The sequence below is a fragment of the Lytechinus variegatus genome, chromosome 7 (genome assembly GCF_018143015.1).
Source record: "Lytechinus variegatus isolate NC3 chromosome 7, Lvar_3.0, whole genome shotgun sequence".
Lineage (NCBI taxonomy): Eukaryota > Metazoa > Echinodermata > Echinoidea > Temnopleuroida > Toxopneustidae > Lytechinus > Lytechinus variegatus.
This window is the reverse complement of record NC_054746.1, coordinates 44,908,117-44,930,493: the sequence shown is the minus strand read 5'-3', so window position 1 is coordinate 44,930,493 and position 22,377 is coordinate 44,908,117. Positions and strand designations below refer to the sequence as shown.

The window sequence follows — 22,377 nt, the reverse complement described above, 5'->3', positions numbered from 1 at the left end:
TAAAAAATGAATTTATTATTTACACCAGATTAAAGGAGAAAAATAAACTTTTTCGAAAAATGATAATACTCGTTTTAGCAAGAAAATTTAGAAATGAGTAGGGGAAGGCGGGGTAAGTTGTGACAGTTTTTGCTTTTTGCATGTTAGAATTGATGTGATTAATAATCTTGTCGAAATAAGTACCTTGCCTTGAAATTTAATTCTTCTGAAATATTTTCCACCTATATATAACTTTCTATCCCCACACTGAAAGTCACCGTGACCTTTGAAAAAAACGATGTCAAATGGCTCAACTTGCCCCATATATGGGGTAAGTTTGAGCCACCTTCTGGGGTAAGTTGAGCCACAAAAACTATGTACAAAATGTATGGGGAGAACCAGCATGTCAAAAAGTCTTTTCACTTGCTAATTCTCTATAAATACTAACATCCTGTAAAAGGAAAAGAGCAGTCATGTAAATTTGCTCCTTTCAGCCTGCATTTCAATCGATTTTTATGGTTTGTTTGTTTTTTGAGATACATTACCATATGAATTACCATGGCTCAACTTGCCCCATGCTGTTTGGCTCAACTTACCCCAGTCTGAACTTAGTGCGATAATTTTGTATCCACACATTTATTATGCATCCATCATATAAAAGACTATGACAAGAATGAAGATCCATACCTGGACTAATAATGTTATTATCATGTCTTTATTATATTTAAAGACGTGTGTGTTTATAAAGCACTTATCTATTTCACACTCTTTTTTACTTTTTTGGCTGAAATTCATATTTTTCCCTCTTAAAAACTACTTTTTGTTTCAAAGTTGGAAACAATGTGGTGGGGTTAGGGGTTATGCTATGGGTCATCAATACATGACACCACCACAATGTCTGACTCATTCATTATTGGCCTGGGGCTGGTGGCTCAACTTGCCCCTATGCTCAACTTACCCCGCCTTCCCCTAATTAATGAATCTCTGAGGTGTGGTTTTCGATCGTTGGATGTTTAAATGTTATGAATCTGAACAATATTTTTTCTCATAACCAAATTTTTATTTCAAGTCATCATGGCTCGTTGCTTGCTATAGGGGCATAGACCTGTACCAGGGTCTTGCCCTAGCGTTCCGCCAACCCTGCGGGGCCGGGGTCTGCAAGGGCTGGCCGCCCAGCCGCCTGGATGGTGAATTTATACCCTAGGTAAAATCCAGGATAAACATAGGTATGTTGTGCAAGGTTTGCAGGAGTGTAAGTGCAGTGAGTACATAGTAGACCTAGTTAGATTTTACTTCGTCATACACTGAAAGCATACTTAGAATTATTGACCATATTGTGAAATCAGCCACCAGTCACATCCATATGTGCTCTTGCTTCCTGTACAAAATCTAGTGGAGTGGACACGGATAATGCGCACCAGCACTGATGAAATAAATGACAGTTAATGGAATAAGTGGCTAATTTTATATCGATAATGCAGATTTCTTCTTGCGTGCCAACCTTTGTTAATCCTGCGTTTTTCCTAAAACCCAGAGTATAAATCAACCAGCCAGGCGTCTGGGCTGCCAGCATTGGCAGACCCAGGCCCGGCAGTTGGCGAAGGCTATGACAAGATCTTGGTACAGTATCACATGTGTTTATACCCATATAGCAAGCGATGACGAGCCACGATGACTTGAAAAAGAAACTTGGAAAACCTGGGGAAAAAATTCTATCACAGCCTTTTGGCCACACCTCTTTTTGATGACAAATGCACGAGACACTAATGAATATTCACTATGTGTACAAAAGTGAATGGGGAAAGGTGTCAGAATAGGGGTTTCAGAGGTGTCAGAAATCGGGGTGTCAGTAAATGGAATTACCCATAATTAATTTACTCTTGAAAAAAAAGTTGCAAAACCATTTAGAAGGTTTACAAATGAAATAGAGGATGATCTCAATCTTGTGAGTGGCAAGGCAAACAAGTTTAAAACTTTAATTGTCTAGTTTTATACCAGTCTTTATTCTGCTACTATAAAAGCTTTAAGTTATCTGACAAACACCATTCCTCCCCCTAAGACTCCATCTTTCTCTGATGATGCCTTCTATATCCATTCACACCTCATCTGTTGTTCTTGCTCCTTTCCATTTCTCAGTGGTCGGAAGGGTTTGATTAGTAGGTTTACCCACATAGGGGGAATTCTTCTTTGGGTAAATTGAGTTCTTTGAGTGGGGGCTGATATCAAACATGTCACCATGTCTGAGAGATGGAGCCCTCTTGGAGATTACACTTTCATGATGATAGAATCCAGTGCAGTAAATCCCTATGGCTTTGTTGTACCCCTTTCATATGAACTTCTAAAAGATTGTCAAAGCTGTCAAAGTATGGAATAGAATCTACATGTAGTGTAGAACCCAAACACTGTTCATATAATTTCCACGGTTAAAGCTTGACCTGTTATAACAGATCAACTTCAAACTCAGTGCATTATGTATATATATTCATGGCCTTATTTTAAAAGCTAATTTGAAATGTGAACAAAATCACATTTGAAAATTTCTTCGATTTTTAAAAATTTGTTTGTGAGACCTTCAAGAATCTAAGATTTTCTTTTTACGTGTTCAAATTACATGTCCAGACTAGTATATCTGATTCTAGCATTGAACCATTTATCACTAGTTGATGTTGTAACACTCGTTAACATGATTATTGTAAAACACATTCACTTTATTTGAAGTGCTTATATATTGTAGTTTCAAAGGCATAGTAGGCATACTTGTGCATTTACAAAATATAAATGAAATTATATGTATCATGAAATGATAGTAAATATGGTGAGGGTAGAAATGTTTCGGCATCAAAAGCTTGTCAATAATTCTAAGTTCTAAAGATGCAAAATATTGTCAAATTCATGAGAGAACATTATCTTTTTATCTTTCATATTGTCGGGAATTGATCTTTTTCTTAGGAAATTATTTGAAAGGGAGGTGAATCCTCGTCACTTTTTGTTGGTTGGGTGGAGGTGAAAATATCTTCAAATTCATGAAGAGAACATTCTCTGTTTATCTTTCATATTCATGTTTAACACATGGAAGTTATTTTCAAAATATTGCTGTGAAGCTGATGGGTCAAAGGTCATGGTCATGGTTAATGTCATTGGCATATATTGGGGATGGACTCCAGATGCCCCCTGTATACCCTGAGCTACCCCATCTCATCATCATCAGTAACACCTCCCCCCTGGGGGGTAACAGTCTGATCCCTCCCTCATCTTACCACAGTAACAAATTCAAGGTACACACTACCCCTAGGGGTTACTAAAGAGCACCCCAGTGGAACATGGGGTTAAGAGTTCATGACCAGAAAAAGGTCTGTTTAAAGTTCAAATAGAAAGGATGCTCATCAAGTTTTTGTAGTGTCGATTGAAAGGAACAGAACTAGATTTAGGATACTGTATAAGGATAAAATTATCAAGTATTTGAATTTTTTAAACACCAAATTGTTGTAATAATGTGTTTCTAAATGATCCTTTCCAAACAATTACAATGTTGCTCACTCTCTGTAAGTGTAATAAATATTTTCACCAGTTTTCATTTGTAAATTGGTCCTGTAGTGGGTTATATTTATTGTTTTGTTATAGTAGTAATATCAAATGTGAAAAAACACACCCTTTACTAGTTCTACCATAGTTAGCTCCATGGTTCTACCAGACAGTATACACATGTACCAGTATTTATTTTATTTCATTGGGGGGGGGGGGGATAAGGGGGATTACTTCTCAGTTCTCCCAACCTAATGGCTGAATCTGCAATATTGGAGAAGCATTAATGTTGCAGTAAATGGGAATCTTCCATGGCTTGTTTGAGCATTTAGGAGCCTCTATATATTTCTTTTTTTCTGTGGTATATGAAAACTGCAATGTGTTTAATATTGGATAGAGCTTTATCTGCAGTGGAATATGAAAGTTGGTTGGGTGGGGGTGGTGGTGGTGGTGGGTATACAAAATTGTGGTCTTGTATTTGTGTTTCTGCAACAAATTTGTTTGTTTTGATAGTAGAAGGTTGATTGACTAGGTCCCCTGGATAGGATAATTGGATGGGTCCTGTCTTGTGGGTTGGTCTGAAAGTCCTAGCCTCTCTCCGGGACAATCAAATTTGATGTGTCAGCTGGGACTATCTGGGAGTCCATTGCCATAGGTTCCCTGCTGTGTTCTAGGATCATGACCAAGCAGTTGATTAAAGTCAATCTCTACCAGTTTGTCTTGATAGCAAAATTATTCAAACAAATTGGTAATTCTGTAACGTCTTATGATAAAAAAAAATATATGAATATTTCATCTTCTCTCACCAAATAAAAAACAAATCCCTGTTGTACAACCTTTGTAATATATAAAAAAAAATCTAATTCCTTTGTATGTTGGAGATTCTCTTATCTGGACCCCTTGCAAATTGGAGGCTCAATATAATTACACCAAGATGCACCCCTCGCAAGTAGGGGACATAACATTCTCTGATGTCAAGGGTTATCCTTTATATTTCAAAGCAATTTTCATGCAGATAGAATGTACATAATACCAACAAAAAACTAAAAAGTGTGCTTCATTACACTAAAATGATATACAGTTGTCAGTCATCATGCATAATTAGGAACAACATCTGTGATTTCTTCCTTATAGATATCGAGATAGATCTTTTTTGAAATCAATGGTATAAATATCTGAGGTTTATCAGGTTACAATAGGTTAAGGGTACATTCTTATGCCACCTTGGAGAACATTGGACATTATTATCATGACAAATAATGTATTGTAAATACACTTCTGGTTTGCACCTAGTATATTAGATTATATACTTGATCTAGAAAATAACTTTAAAACAAAAATCATAGAACCAGCAGGATCTGAACTGTCATTTTCTGATTGCCAGTCAGTGACTCAACAGACTTTTTATACTGGTTCATTTTACAGTGATGATGAATTGAGAAATAGTACCTTAGAACCTGTGTTTTGGTTTTTTCTTCAGTCGGTCCTGGACAATGGAATAGAAAAAACCCTAGATTATTATCCAGTGATGGATATTACAAACATTTGATTTGAATCCTAAGAAATAGAAAATACATTTTAGGCAGAATGCACTTTGAAATATAGTAACTATTCATATTCTAGAGTAAGAGAAGGAGATCCCAAGAAAATGGCTTTTAGGCAAGTTGGAGGATTTGAGTCTCTAGGGCCATCTGCACCAGCCCAAGTTTTCAAATAATTGTGCTATTTCTGATCCGGCAAATTATCCCGATGTGAACAATCTCAAGATTATTTATAATGGAGATGCAATCATTGCGATTAGTTCGCTGGATTAATCTCAAGATTGCCATCCTACATGTAAGTCAACTTAGGATCATTTGCAAAATAGCGAGCGAGTTACAAATCATCCTACTAATTTGCATGTGCAGACGCACTCGGGATTATTTATTCATGGCATCACACCAAAATGCAGTGATGCCTCGCTCGAGCACAACGTCGTTACACCATAATGCATTGATGCCTCGCTCGAGCACGAATTGCTCTTCTTGCCCTAGTGAAGATGGGGTTTCTTGAATCTAGAGATTAATCGCAAAGAGGGCTGATTGGGCTAAAATCTCGAGATTGTGCGAAGTCAGGCTGGTGCAGCGCTGCCTTCGGTCAAAATAATTTTTTGAAGCAAATATTAACAACAGATAATATGAAAAGGGTCACAAAATGAGCATTCAAATGTACAAAGTGAATGGAATGGGAGCTGGAAGGTCAGTTGGTCTAAATTACAGATCGTCTATTAAATACCAGGATGAATTTATCAAACTTATTTCAAGCAAAGAGGGTGGCGCAACACCTATACCCCCCTTCACCACTGAAATGAATAATACCCCTCTCATACTGCGCTTTTCCCCCGACGAAGTTCGCCCACGAAGGGGAAAGTATCCAGTGTGAGAGATGTACAGGAGAACTTGCCCGGCAAACTTCTCCACCTTGAGAGGTGGACAACGAATGATTATGATAATGATGATGATGATGATAATGATGATGGTGATGATGGTGATGGTGATGGTGATGATGATGATGGTGATGATGGTGATGGTGATGATGATGATGGTGATGACGCTGATGGTTATGATGATAATGATGATGATGATGCTGATGATGCTGATGGTGATGATGATGATGATGATGTTGATGATGCTGATGGTGATGATGATGATGACAACGATGAAGATGATGACACGTAATAATGGTGATGATGATGATGAATGATGGTGGTGATGATGAAACAAGTGCCAAATAAACTTTGTATAGTGCTCAAGGCACTAGAAGGCAGTGTTGCTAAAGTGGGGCATTTATGAGCAAAGGATCCTTCCCTCCAGGTTTTATGGAAATAGCATATTGACTTGTTTGTTGACCATTTACCATCACCATTGTAGGGAACACCTTTCTGGTTACAGGGAGTGATTAGTAAATATTGTGTGATAATTAGATTGGCCTGAAACAGATTTACTTTGGTTTAAATCAAGCTGGCATTTGGACCTATCTGGGAGTCCATCTCCTGCTGGGTCATGGTCTAGTGATGAGAACAACTGAGCTGAACTAAAGGAAATTAGATTAGATGAAAAACGCTTCCTATAAACCATCATTTAATCTATCTGGGAAATAGAGGGTGGTGATTCTCAAAAGATGTTTAACTTTTTTTCATTGCATTGCATATATTTAAGAATTATCAATTTTGAGCTAAGATTTCATGATTTCACAAAGATAAGTTCATTTCAGGGTGTCAGAACCAGATCTTTGATAATATGGTAACATTTAACCTTGATTTTAAAGACTTTCTCATGAAATTATCATTTGCTGCAACTACTTGAAACAAGGGACTTGAATGAAAATACAGATCTATGTTGGGGAAAAGACACCCTAAACACGACACCCCCTACTATTTTTGTCTCTAAACACATTGTTCCAATTTTATCCCTTTGTAATAAAGGGGAATCATTTTTAAGTGTAAACTTAACCTCTGGTTGCATGTGTGTGCAGCAGTATTGTTATATTGGGTCTTTTTATTCATGTGGATGATAATTGTACATTTTGCTATTCAGAATTATGAAGGTGTTGTTATTCAAAGTTTTTAATTGATGCTCTCTCTCTCTCCTTGCAGAGTGATATGGCGCATTCAAAAGCTGACTATAACGTATGTTGAATACAATGAAGGTAACGCTACCAACATCTATGGAGATACATAATGCAACCCTTATTATCAAACTCATAATACAGAATGTGAGTTTTTCTGTGACAAAATGCATGTAAAATTGTGATTGTGTTTACCTGTCCTTCCTTCATATAAATGTTATTGGTGGTTTACTAATTTCTCCTCAAATATGTTACTCTTTTGGATTTACAAAGTATGAAATGAACGCAGATATTTATTGATTAGCATTTCTTGAGAAAATTGAAAAGAATTCAACACAAAGAAACTTGATGTACGAATTCGTGTTTAATTCTCAGATCCATCCATTTAATCTGATTGATGTTACATGAAGGTGTTAGTGTGGCCATTGTCCTACTTGCAATTATTTTTTTTCACCTGGTCATCTATTCAAACTACATGTATTTCAACAAATTTTCTGTGACTTTCTTATTTCTGCACATTTGCCTTTTAAAATGTTATACAATACCTAGATTATTTTTTTTCTCACATCAAACCTGCTTTATTGATAACCTGTCGAAGGGCCACCCGTCAGTAATTGTCCCCATTGAAACATGTACATTACAGAAACCTCTCCATATTGGGTAGTCCTTGTTTAATTATCTTATTAATTTCTCATATTATTTCTGTCTGCGTATTTGTCTTTGGATTGTGTGTGATCTCTTCCATTTGTTCCTATATTGTTTTCATTCCTTTATCTTTCTTCATTCAAATTCTCATAACTTTTTTTCCATTTCCCTGCTTCCTAGCCATCTTTTATCACTTCCAAATTAGCACAGCATTGTCTTTCATGACACAAATGTGTGGTACTTTCCTATTATACTTATAAATCCCATATATTTTGTATATATATCTGTTGCTATCCCCCATTTGTTAATCTGCATCTTTCGTCTTGCTACATCTCAATGATACCATCTTCAGTCAGCATCCACCATTCCTGAAAACATGTCTCTGTTCTTTGTTTCCTTTCCCTATGTGACACCCTCACTCTTCTCTTCACTTTACTCTAAAGCTTCAGGTATGTAGTGTGTTGATGCATTGAGCTTTACCAACTAACACTCACTCTGTCTCATGTGAAATCATTCTTGCTTTTTATACGCCTGTCCTAGGGTGTGTTCATGCACCACTTTTTTACCCTAGAATCATGATCTGAATCATGATTTCAATCATGATTCTGCAGAATCACGATTGCATTTAGTCAAAATTGAAAATAAACGTCTTTCAAATCACAAACATGAAACACGGAAAAAGGAGCGTTTGGAAAGACGTTCTGTAGAATCACGAACAAAAATGGTCGTATAAACGCAATCGTGATTTGAATGATGATTCTATGACCTCACTGTGTCGGGCTACTTTCGGTTTGACTCTTTGGCTCTATATAATAATTGTATGTACATAATTATGTACTATGCATGCATTTGTTGTCATGTTCAAGTTCTGTGTTGGTCATCGCATCGTCCACTACTTTTCATTTTTTGGGTCATGTCTTCAACTTCAAGTTCTAGTAAATGAATTAACTGGACAGACAATGATCTCATTTGTTGTTGAGTAAATTGGATCTATGCTGAAATTCACTTCCGAACACCATTTTTGATAAACCAACAAGATGAACAGAAGCATATGGAACCTAGGTTAGAAGTGAACAAAATGAGGTATAGACTGAATTCTGGAAGCTAAAGATTTTTAGAGAGCCAAAACACGTGCAAAAAACTTCCTCTGTCAAACCAAGGAGATATCACCCTTGGTCAAACTGCGCACTAGTGATGCGCACTGGATTGGCCCGAATCTGAGGAGAAACAGCATTGGAATGAAGGTCGTCTAAACGCTGATTCTGTGATATTGTGATTCATGTTTGTGTTTTGAATCATGATTAAAATCATGATTCTGGCGTGAGGTCACATGAACACAGCCCTAGACGGGACTATTATAAATGGTTTCATGCTCAGTGTCCATCTGTCTGTCCGTCCGTTAACTTTTCTGTGTAAACTTAAACTTAACCTAGGCTCATACAAATTTTGTTTGTATGATACTAGCATGGATTTCAGGAAGTGCATTGATTTTGAGGTCAAAAGGTCATGGTCACAGCGACATGTTTTCATCTTACCCTTCTGAAGTCCTTGTAAACATGATAAAACCAGTGTAACTTAACCTAGGCGCGTACAAATTGGTGCGTATGATACTAGCATTGATACCAGGAAGCCTCTAAATTATGAGGTCAAAGGTCAAGGTCACAGTGACATTCTTTCATCTTGCCCTTCTGAAGCGCTTGTAAACGTGGCTCATATGATTTGGTGTGTATGATACTAAGCATAGATCCCAGGAAGCCTATTGGTTTTGAGGTCAAAAGGTCAAAGTTTAAGTTAAGGCTCATATAATTTGATGTGTATGATACTAGCATGGATCCCAGGAATTCTATTGACTTTTGAGGTCCAAAGGTCAAGTCGCCACTTTCCTTGCTCAACCAATAACTCCATTTTCCACCGGGCATATAGTGTGCTCGCCCCAGCGACACTCTTGTTATCTCTGGAAACATTTATGGACATGTTACTTTCTTGATTTTTATTTTAATATCTCTGTTTGTTTAGCATGGTGAAAACTGAAATACCTCTATCATAGAGATCACAAGTACAGTCATTTTAGATGAATCTGCCCTGGGGGCCAGTCAAATATATTGCTGTACACATGCGTGACCAAAAAAACACTTTTAAAGGGGTATTTTTTCAGTTTTGGACGCAGTCTGCGCGTGGACTCGTTAAGGGTATTAAAAACATTGATTTTCAAGAAAAGGGCTGGTTTTAAAAGACTGGTCAATGGTCAATCGCTGGGTCAAATCTACTTCGGGTATGTTTTTTCCCCAAAGCTTTTTTTTTTAAGACTGGCCAAACATATTTAGGGTATGTTTTTTCCCTGAGGTCATATTTTGGTGACATCTTGTTTAGGAGCCAAAATGTGTGCCCACGAAAAACTTTTTAGGGGGGTTATTTTGCACACAGAGAAAAACTTGTTTATGGGGTGATTGGAAATTTCTTGGTCACGCATGTGTACAGCAAAATATTTGACCGCACCCCACCCCCCCCCCCCCCCCGGAATCTGCCTTTCTTTGTCTTGTCGTTTTTTAAAAATTTGGTTTATGCTTTGCTATCGCTATCATAGAGGACAATTTGAAAATGAGATACAGTAATCCATTTGAAGGAAATATTCTCATTTGCTTTTATTATATTTAATATCAAACTTTGTCCAGTGGCAGCCTCAAGAAAATGTCTGTAGTCATGTAATGCTTGATATTCTTTGGTCAATTTTTTTTGTGCCCAAAATGTTAATGTTTTGATATTCTATGGCATAATATAGTTATTTGTGCAAATCCAAAGTATACATTTTTTCAGACTTTCAATTGAAATGTTTTCAAGGTCAATTTTTATATCAGATGATCCTTATCTAAATATTCTTTATTAATTGCTTTCTCACTGTATCATATTACAAAAATCTCATCATCCCTTGACAAATTCGATCAAATTAATTGCATTTCAATAGCATGCCTTGTGCAATAAACTTCATCTCATATTTGTAAATTGGCTTTGAGATGTTAATGTGCTAAATATCACTTGTTCAATTTATGTAAAGTGCAGTCACTTTTGATAGTCTAATTACAAACATTTGCACTTTTCATTTTGCAGTGCTCTTATTATCACCATTGCGGTTTCTGCCTGAATAATTTTTTTATCATGTATCTGTTTACAGTTACAATATAAAAGATAGCCAGATCAAACAACCAATACTATGTAAAATGGAGAGACATAAAGTAGCTCAAAGTGGAGGAATGAGATATTAAGAACTCCGGGGAGCAAGACTACATCAGCTATCGAGTCTGTGATGATAATTGCCCTTGTCATAGACGACCAATTTTATGGCAAATTAACATCAGTTTGGCCAGCCACATTAACACATCTCATGGGTTAAACTGCCTCTAACTGCCAAATACCTTTATTGAAATTGATTTCAAATGTTGATAGAAATATACCTCTGTACATAGACAGCTTGTAGAGGTATGGTTGTAATTTTCTGGAAAAATGTCCCATGAAAGTCAGTTAAAGGTCATTCTTATCCTCCAGCTTTTTATTTTTTCCCTGTTGTTTTCCCTTATGAGATGCTAATTGGGAGCAGATGAGTTAAGCATAGCCTATAGGGGGTAATATTAGGCCAGCAACTCAGAGAAAACAAATATGCAGAGTATTTTCTTTTTTGTAGTTTCATTCCAAACGTTTCCTTAATTAAACTTCCTTATCTCTTATTAAATTTGTTGTTGATTTTTATATTCTAATGTTCTATTTTGTGTTATGCAAGTGTGATTATCAAGTTGCTAAATTCACTATAGCAATTTCATTCCCTTGTAATTGAGTTTTAGATGTTTATTTGTATTTTTTCATTTTTTTTTGGGGGGTGCAGATTTATCAATACTGGTTATTTTTAATTTGTAACAAACTTGTAATCAATTCACATTGAAAACTTTTTTGTTTTACTTTTCACATCCCTGACTATGAGTTATGTCCATTTTGAAACAAAAGTAAGAAAAATAGACATAATCCATACCACCAACTTGTAATTAATCATTTTGTATCATGATTCCATACATTTATATGTGATTAAAAACAAGTTGGTTGTTCAAATTTATCATTCTTGATACAATGTACACTGTACTATCAATCACCATAATAATTCAGTGTGTTCAAACTTGACAGCTATTTGATTTGTTAAATTTTTCGACATAGTATCATGGATCCCATTATTAATCAATTCTTTTTTTTTTTATTTCCATCCTAAATGATATGTAGAATTTCTTGTGGATGACCCAGTAGACATCCAACCAGGACAGCTTAGACTCAGTGAAACATACTGTTAACAGTCAGAGAGAAGTGCTTGTTGATATCACCAAAGACCTCTAATTGGAGGGTCTACCCAGTACTGGTAGCCATTGGATGAAGATTCTCTGAGTGAGAAGAATTACATGAAAAATGAACGTTCTGAAGTTTGGACCGGCAGAGATCGCCAGGGTGTTTACTGATCTCCATTTTAATATTCTGTTTTGAGGAAGGGATGTGGGCAGTAGATTCTATCCCTCCATTTGACATAGGAATCACACTGCCAGGGAATACATTTATGTTGCATTCAATTTTCTTGTTCTCTTTGTTTTAAAGATGAATACCAAAGAATAATGGAATTTTACTGATGTACAACTTTTAGAAAGGGTTTCTTTCACATGTGTTTTCTATCATAAATGTTTTAAACTACACTTAGTATACATTGTTTGTCATATGGTTAAACATTTATGAAGGAGAAAGGAAGAGTTGGCTATGTCAGTTTTTTTTTTTTTTTTTTTTTTAGATAAAGAGAGTGTGCTATCACATTATCCTGACATATGTTATCTTCATATCCCTGAAAGTAATTGATGTCTTTGAAAGGTAACACTAATGAATGACATACTGTAAATCTTAGCCCTCATCTTTCATTTATTTCATTCACTCATATGATAATACTTTATAATTGAGTAAAAACAATTAAAAAAAACCAGGATACAAAACATTCATTTGGCAGACCCAGACAGTAATTGAATAAAAAAAATAGGAGTGGCAGCAGATTTTCTAAACAATTCTGAATCAATTTTGACAATAAATATTCAAGATTGAAAAGGAAAATTTGTTCCATGTCCCATTCATTTTAAATCTTCATCTTCTCATTTTTAAGAAATTTAGTATGTGCTCATCAACAGAAAACATAAATTGATTTGGTTTATTTCCCATTGGTTAAGTGCCAATTCGTCCAATTGTCAACTCGTCTACTATCATTTGGTTTACAATCGGTTTGTCCACTATCCACATGGCCTAATTGCCAATTCGCCCACTCACCACTTCGTCTAATAACCAGTTGGTCTAATAACCATTTAGCCCATATACCATTTGGTCTAATTGGACTAAGTGTTAATTGTGCAAAATGAATAAAAATGAAATAAATATTAGACCAACTGGTTATGAGATGAAAATAGTCATAGACGAAATGGTGATTGGACCAAATGGCTATTGGACCCAATGGTTTTGAGAAGTGTTGATGGACAGAATAGCATCAGACTATTAATGAAATTTTAGACCATGTGGTGAGTGTACGAGTGGGCAGTGGACAAATTGGCATTTTACCATAGACTACAACTTGTATTCTTGTGGATTCATAATAATATTGGAACTAATATTCTGCTTTTGTCTAGCATTTAATTACATCAGAACAATAATAATAATAATAATAATAGGCATTTATATAGCGCCATCTATCTAGAAATATTCTATTCCGAGGCGCGTTGTTATTATTATTATTACCCCGGCTTTAGCTCGAGCTGCCTCTCAGCGCTCATGCATTCAAGGAATTAATCCTGCCGGGTACCCATTCACCTCACCTGGGTCGAGTGCAGCACAATGTGGATAAATTTCTTGCTGAAGGAAATTACGCCATGGCTGGGATTCGAACCCACGACCCTCTGTTTCAAAGTCAGAAGACTTATCCACTGGGCCACAACGCTCCACTCAACAATAAAAAAATTTACAGGTTATGAGAGTAATATAGTTGACTGGTACATTATGTTTATCACACACTCTTTACATCAAATGTTTGTTAGAGGAGGGAGACTTTCTTTTGACATCATCAAGAACATATTTTTTGTCATTTTGGTTTTCATTGGATTTTAGAGTAGTTATGGGATCTGTTATCTTCTAGTTGATAATGATTTATTTCTCTGTTAAAGACTAATTAGTGAGAAATCCATACACATTGCATTGTAATTGTATATTAACATAGACTGTAGGTTATTCTGAAATATCCACACACATCGTATATTTTTATGTGCATGTTGATCTTTTAAAGTGTATCAGGAATTTGTTTTCAAACTGCCCACAATTTCTTGTAATTCAAAGTAGCATGCAAGTGGAATGGAATTTTTTTAATTTTTTTTAATTTTTATTTTTTTTTGTATCTTGACCTGTATATCTTGAAAAAAACCCAGCTATTTTGATGAGTTTCATATCAAATATCAAAGCTTAGTTGACAATCATTTTGTTTCAATGATAATAATAAGTAAAAGTTACATTACTTTAACATTTCAATGGGCTTTCAATGATTCATTCTGAAGTATACAAAGTTTGTGTGAGGTTTAACCTGAATGTGCCCAAGCAGTAGCGGGTCCTGCAAATCTTCTGAAACGTTCCAACATGATCTTGGAAATATTGTTCAAAAACTACTGTAGATTGTTTAGAAAAAGCAGCCACAATATGACAAGCAGGGCACTGTACTAAATTTGCAAAGTACTTTATAAAGAATAACAAAAACATCATTATCATAAATTGGTTGAAATGATGATAATCATAATGTTACCATTTTCATTTTCATATCTAGTCATTCTATACAGGTGTATGATCATGTACTCGCTAATCACTCATATGAGGCTATTAAAAGATATGAATTAAACATGTGTAAACAGAACTATTTATCTAAAAAGATTAAAGCACAAAAGAGCAGCAAATAATGATAATAATATGCAACATTTATATAGCGCTTAATACAAACGTTTCTAAGCGCTGCATACTATTACCCCGGCTTTAGCATGGCTACCCTGATTGGGCGCATCGAGCATTCAAGGAATTTCTTCCTACCGGGTACCCATTTACTACACCTGGGTCGAGAGTGGCAAATGTAGATAAACGCCTTGCCAAAGGATGGTAGTGCTGCGGTAAATAACATGTATATACATGGATATTTATTCACACAAATTACTGCTGACTTCATGTATAGCCAATAAGTTTATCACAGCAAGAGATTTATCTAATATCGTATATATTTCATTCTCTTTCAAAAGAGAAAGAAGACATCTTAAATAATTTGTTTCAGAGTTCAGGAAATTTGGTAAAATCAGATTTTTGATATAATTTACTGGCGATTTGAAATGTACTCTTGTTTACTCATGAAACTGAATTATGATTTGTGATATGAAAGGGAGTTTGAAATTTGTATACAATATAAAATTCTATGCAATGTTAAAATGTGAAAACTAAAACTAATATAATTAATTTGATTACTGCCCTTTTGCATTGAAAATAAAATTGAAATATGCATTTGTGAAAGAGAATGCATTTTGATTGGTTAAGACACATAATTTGGTGGTGTTCATGAGATCTTTATTCCCATTGGTCAATCATTTTTTAACTGAATATTTCTTGTTTTCATTGCCGATGTGTGGGAAGAGAGACACAAAGAAAGAGGTGTGATAGAGAGGTAAAAACAGAGGAGATGAGATATGATAGATTGAAAGGAAGAGAGAAATAATGAAATAAAGAGGGAATGAAAGGAAGAGAGAAAGAGTGAATTTGAGAGGGATAGAAAGAGAGAATGAAAGGAAGAGGAATAGAAAGAGAATGAAAAGGAGAGAGAATGGATTTGTGGTAGATAAATGGGAGGGAGCGGTAGAGAGAAAAGATAGAAGAAAGATCAAAACAAGAGTGAAAGAGCTAAGAGAGGAGAGAGAGAGGATGGGGGTGTTGAGAAAGGAATCAATGGCAAGAATGTATAATTAAAAGCTTGGAGGTGTATTAATTGTATAAACATTTGGAAGATGTTTGCATTGTGGTATGAACATAAACATTTGTTATGGTTGGGTCTGCTCAATAAGAATTCTCTGTTCAATCCAAATAAGAGGGATTCTGGGCATAATACCCCCCCATCATATGGGGTTTATACACAACACTAAAAAAGAAAATGATAATTACAAAAAAAAAGAAAAAAGAAAGTATATTTGAGTGATAGCAATTGGGAGAGTTATCTCTTCATCTTTGTCAATGTTTACTCATATCTTTTTTTTAGAAAAGGGGTAGAGAAAATTCAGTAGATGTATTTTTATTTCTGTTTTAAACAATCATAGTTTTCATATTCTTTGTCCTATTTCTGTAAAACTTATTTATGTATTTTCCTTGACTTATCCTTGTTTTTAGTCAAAATTTTATTACCACTTGGAAAATTCCTTTAACTCCCCCCCCCCCATTCCACTGCAATTTGTTTGCCATATCAAAAAAAGAGTAAATTCTATCTCTTTGAGAACACAAGCCCATACCTCAACATCTTGGGTTGTTTTCTTAAATTATTACTTTGCCTTTAGGAAGTAACCTGCTAACATGACAAGGTTGTAATTATTAAACTTACATGCTTTATGAGTATGAAGAAAAAAATGTAGCAGGATTTATTTCTGTTTTCTATCACTGTCAATTTCTGCTCAGCTATATGTATTTTATGGAGACATTTTGAATAACATGTCCATCAAACGATAGATCTTTGAAGTGAATTTATTTTCTTCTCTTCTCCATGGGGTAATTCGGTGAGGGGGGGGGCATGTCCTCGGGATAACATACATGTGATTTAGCCTGGTATTCATCAAACAGCTAATTACCTCACAAATTACATTGAATTCAGCTGTTTTCATAAATCAATGTGCCCTTGGCTGTTTGGTGAATGAAATATGGCAAGAAATAATAAAAACAACTTGTAAAACATATATGGCTCATCATATATTAATTGTATTTGGCAGAAGGAATGTTATGGAAATTGAAATATTTGTTGAAGAAAAACATTCTATGATTCAAGTGTGTCATTCCATTTTGAGTCACAATATCTTAATTATTTTTATTCATCACACACTAGATGTACTGTACAAAATGCCCTCAAATAGAGTTTAAGATGAAAATTCATTATTTTCATCTTAAAGTCAATCTCTTGGGTTTATCATTGGTGATTCAATCTAAAATGGATTAAAGTGAAATGTAGATTTCTTTACCCCACTTTCTGATGTAGCATGGGTAATAAAAGTTATGCTTCAAATCCTCAGGCAATCACACTATTATTATCATTGAGATTTTTATGCTGGTTTTAAAAAGGGTTTTTAACCTCACTTTTTCTCGATTCTCAATTTATTTCCCAATTTTCAAGGGAGAAAATGTATCTGGGTGTACATAGAGGCACATGACCAAAATTAGAGGTGGGCCTAGTTTTAGATATGGAATAATTTTTGAAAATTGTAAGTTAAACAAGGAAAAAAAAATGATAATAAATATGTTTATCTTAATCACCAACATGATCACAATCGCCATCCTCATCATCACCTTCACTCCTATCATCATCAACAACACATTAAACATGTATCAGTACAAACACTGCCATCATTATCATAAGTGCTATCATCATCATCATGATCATAAACAGATTATTCCATTCACTTACCTACATTGCAGTCATCATCATCATGGTCATCATCATCATCACCATCATTATGGTCATCATCATCTTCATAGTCATCATCATGGTCATCATCATCATGGTCATCATCATCATCATGGTCATCATCATCATGGTCATCGTCATCATCATCATGGTCATCATCATCATCATCATCATGGTCATCATCATCATGGTCATCATCATGGTCATCATCATCATGGTCATCATCATCATCATGGTCATCATCATCATCATGGTCATGATCATCATCATCATGGTCATCATCATCATCATCATCATGGTCATGATCATCATCATGGTCATCATCATCATGGTCATCATCATGGTCATCATCACCATCATCATGGTCATCATCACCATCATCACCATCATCATCATCATCATCATCATCATCATGGTCATCATCATCATCATCTTCATCATCATCATCATCATCATCATGGTCATCATTATTATCATCATCATCATCATCTTTGTCATCATCATTATCGTCACCATCATTTATAAAATAATAAATAATATAGGATTTGTATAGTGCATGTATCCACCTTGCTTGGAGCTCAAGGCATTTCTATATTACCCCGGCTAAGCTAGTCTACCGATTCAAGTGCGCACAACTTTTTGAGGAATTACTTCCTGCCAGTACCCATTTACCTGACCAGGGGGCCGTTTCATAAAGCTGTTCGTAAGTTTTAGGCGCTAAACCATTGCCAATGAATATACCATATACCATAAGAAAGGATCACCAGTCGTTCTTAAAGTCGCTCTTATCTTACGAACAGCTTTATGAAACACACCCCAGGGTTGAGTGCAGCACAATATGGGTAAATTTCATGTTGAAGGAAAACACACCATGGTTTGGAATCCAATCCACGTCCTTCAGATTGAAAGACGAGAGTCTAGACCACGACGCCCCCACAATGAATCTATAAACAAATGGCTCATTATCAAATATTTGAAGATTAGGATAAGAATTAAAGTGTACATGGATTTTACTATGCTTGGGTTCTATCACTGTATTAAACATACATGAAATAAAAGAATCACACATTGTTATATCACAAAATGTATGTTTATTCCATACTAACATAGTAAATAAGACATACAGATTTACAATTTTTACCTCGATGCGATGTACATGTATCATTTAATATACCATCTTGTGACATTTATCAATTCACTTCCATTTATTTTGTCAGTGCAGTTAATACACTTAATACACAAAGCAAGAAGTTAGTTAACTATTTCATGAAAATGTTGTTCTCTTTGCATAAAACCTTTCACCGTTCTACTGCCCACACACCTGTCCCCATCAAAAGATGCATTGCTGTCTCTATAACGGGAGCCATGCATGATGACCATTATATCTAAAAGTAATGCCAATAATGCCCATGACGCACATGTATTTATCAACGTACTTAAAATGAACTGAACAATTATCAGATGCACAAGGACATACACATATATCGAATGCAATGAATACATAGGGTCCTTACAACCTTTTGAAACCGACGTCCCAGTGGTTGGGACCACCTTAGATTCATATGAATGCAGTTATCCTGTTCTTATCTAGAACACTGCACTATGTAACCTACAGTAGATGGGATTTACAGCACCTATAACCCAACATTCCAAATCAACAATGTTGTTAATTACATCAGGTCAATCACATTGTGCATTTCACCATGGTAGAATGTTGGCCAACAAATTCCTAGTTGATATCAAACTATACTAATCATTATCAATACAGGGTATTTTAGCAGATAAATGTCATATTTCGCATGCTACCTTCACTCTGAGACCAACGGTTAAACATTTTCCATGTTGCCCTCCTGGACTTTGCTAATAGGAATCCTGCACAAAAACAGAGGGCAATATTGGCCATATTTCTGCTAGTTGTGCTGGCTGAGTGCATTTATAGTTTTTGCAGGAATTTAGGCCTACATAAAGTTTGGTTTAATAATACATAAGTTAATTTCCCTATGAATATGAAAGCCATTATAAATTGCAGTTTTAATTGAAATGATGAAAGTGTTTGCACAGAAAATCTGAAATTATGAATAATAACCTGTTGCATCACAAGAGTCTATTAATAAAAACAATGTAACAAATCAAAGTATGTCTGAATAACAAAAATATTAGCTAAAATTTATCATCACAACTCTGATGATGATGAGGCAACATACATGTAATGTCCCAAGGCTCAATGATTGTGGATATATAACAAATACCCATCTACTTTGTTAACAAACCTAGGTCTTGACAAAACTGAATAACCTGAACTAAAAATGAAAAGGAGACTTGGGGTGTATTCAATGGCCGTTGAATTTTAAAGAGCAACATGGTTCATGATTGAAAACATGATTACAAAACACGGATATAATAATGAGAATCAAAGGGTTTGTTCAATGTCCTCTATTCCCGGTTGTAAAAGTAAACATCTTTCAAGTCATTTTTAGGAGGAAAATTCAAACGTTGAAAAAGATGCGTTTTTAAATGCGATCAGCTCAAATTTTACAATCTTGAGCGTTGCGAATGTGACATTGTACACAGTTGAGTTTTGAAACATCTTTACATTTGCTCGTGCATTGGTAGCCTACACAAACAGTTGCCATGACTTAACTTTCTTGTGATGGGTCAAACTGCGAACTAAAGATGCGTTAACGAAAGCGGGAAATTTAAAGACGATCAACATATAAACGGCTTTATTTTTGTTCAGAGATTTGTAATTGAGTTTTCAATCATGATTCATGTTGCTGTTTGAATTTGAAAATTAACATTGAACACACCCTTGGTTGGTTACAAGGGCTCAAACTTTTCGCTCCTGTACACCTTTAATCTCAATAACCATTTTATAAATACAGCTACAACTAGAGGATATGAATTGCTTCAGGAGCCTGAGGTTCAAGCCTGGAGTCACACATTTTTGCTGGTGACATTTAAGATCAGCTGTTAAACCTAGACAATCATGTAATTGATACATTAAGTCACTAACACCTGTGACAAAGAACTCATGTTTCTGTTGGTAAGGATCTTGGCTAAGCAAAGTTATCATGGTTGGTAGGTTATGTTCAATGTTCAAGGGGTGTGTTCAATGGTTAAACTGTCTTTGTCTCCTGAAAAGAAAATCTAAAACCAAGGGGAAAATTACATAAAAACAAGGTGAATTCGACACAATTTATAGATCCCTCATATACTTAGCGCACTTGCTGAAGTCTTATACAGGTTGGAATTCAGTCTATTGAAGAACAGATCTCTCCCTGGTTTACAGAATTGTTAGGTTCTTGTGCAAATCAAGGGATGCTGCGATGGGTTAAACTTCAGTCTCTTGAAACCTCTCTTTCTGATGGTATGAATCTAGACCTAGCTGTGATTCCATTATTGGTAGATTCTTGTTAAGCTTTGTGTTTTTGTAACTATGCATGTAATGAAGTAATCTCTTCTCTAGAAGATTGACTGTGTCAAGGGTAAGAACCAATGTCTTGTGTTTCAACATACTGTACACATTCAGACCTGTTTGCAAAGAATAAATGATACCAACAGAGATGACAAATAAGATTATTCAATGCATTCTGGAATGTATTAACAAAACTGACATCAATTCATTAACATACATCATACATTATCTTGAACAATAAATGGCCGATGGTAACTGCAATTTTAGGTTTAAGTAAATAAACTTGACAGATGTGGTACAGTGTTGCCAGTATTGGCAATGTTGTACTGGTCATTCACAACAAAAATTGCTATATTTCTTTACCTCTACTCTAACTTATTCACTCTATACCTTTTGAAAAAAACAGTAGCTGTCAAGATGTACCAAATATTACCTGCAAGAGGTAAAGTGGGATAATGTCTTCAAATATTGACACATTTTTTATCTTGATTTTGTCTTTGAACAATTACCTTTTCATGTTTTCTAGTCTTTATTAATTGATATTCACTCAATATAGTTCATCTTTAACTAACAAGTAAATAAGCTCTATGGAGTAGCTTTGGCAGACATACGCATACTAGACGATAAACTTTGCGTGAGGGAATCTTAACACCAAACGATCAATGGTGCAAAAAAAATCTAAATCGTTGATAGATACCTCTCATTCCAAGCTTGTTGCATCAAGAACATAAATGATTTGTTTATCGCTCAAGCACAAGGGGGATGTGGACTTATCTCATCTAAAACACTTTGGAATGTGCTTCTCTTGACTATTAAAGTAGGATGATGGGGGAGATGAATAGCATCCAATGAACAGTGGAGTAAAAGGGTTCCTTGTAAAAAATAAAATGTTCATCTCCTAGTTCTGATGAATATGCTTAAGGGAAATGTCATATTTTTGTGGTTCATATTTGTATTTGTTTTTATGTTTTAACAGTCCCAACAGATTGTGATAGTTGGTTAATGTATAACCATCCATATATTACTCCCTTGAAAGGAGACAAATGTTTAAGATATGAATATGTTGTGATAAAAACAAAATATAATACCAGAAATCAATGCTTTTTACAATGTTTTTTTTCAGCTACGTACATTTTTCTCTCTGGTTGAAGAGAGATATATCTGCAAGGTTCTTATTGGGTATATTATTATATCAGTGCAAGAAGGCATTTGCAATCATATTTTAGTGCATTCTTTCAGTTTTTGTGTGGAAATAAGGAAATACGTATTCTGGTGTCAATAATACACAATTAAATGTCGAGCTACATGTAAGGGCATTATTACACCAATGAGGCAATGCAACTGAAAATTTCCTGAAGCATTTTTTTTTTCTGAGGAAAGAGTTGATTGTAACTTAAATTTGATTGATCACAAATATGTCTTAAAATTAACGTTGCTGAAGTTTATTCCCCTCCCTTTTTCATAGCCTGCTCCTAGAATT

The 22,377-nt window shown here is 35.1% G+C and overlaps 2 protein-coding genes across 3 annotated transcripts in view; one reads left to right on the top strand and one right to left on the bottom strand.

The window, feature by feature from the left end:
* Window positions 1-12,541, top strand: part of LOC121419433 (proton-coupled folate transporter-like) — a 33,483-nt gene extending 20,942 nt beyond the window's left edge. Inside the window, exons 7-8 of one of the 2 annotated variants that reach the window (XM_041613905.1) lie at window positions 7,136-7,188; window positions 12,013-12,541. In XM_041613905.1, coding sequence (XP_041469839.1) covers window positions 7,136-7,188; window positions 12,013-12,080 — 121 coding nt within the window. In that variant the 3' untranslated portion in view covers window positions 12,081-12,541. Of the gene's footprint in view, window positions 1-7,135; window positions 7,255-12,012 lie in introns of both variants that reach the window. The other variant, XM_041613906.1, reaches the window with a different exon arrangement.
* Window positions 12,542-20,621: 8,080 nt separating this feature from the next.
* LOC121419432 (39S ribosomal protein L4, mitochondrial-like) overlaps window positions 20,622-22,377 on the bottom strand; it is a 35,470-nt gene continuing 33,714 nt past the window's right edge. Inside the window, exon 9 of the mRNA XM_041613903.1 lies at window positions 20,622-21,013. Within this exon, the coding sequence (XP_041469837.1) occupies window positions 20,814-21,013 (200 nt within the window). The 3' untranslated portion in view covers window positions 20,622-20,813. The remainder of the gene's footprint in view (window positions 21,014-22,377) is intronic.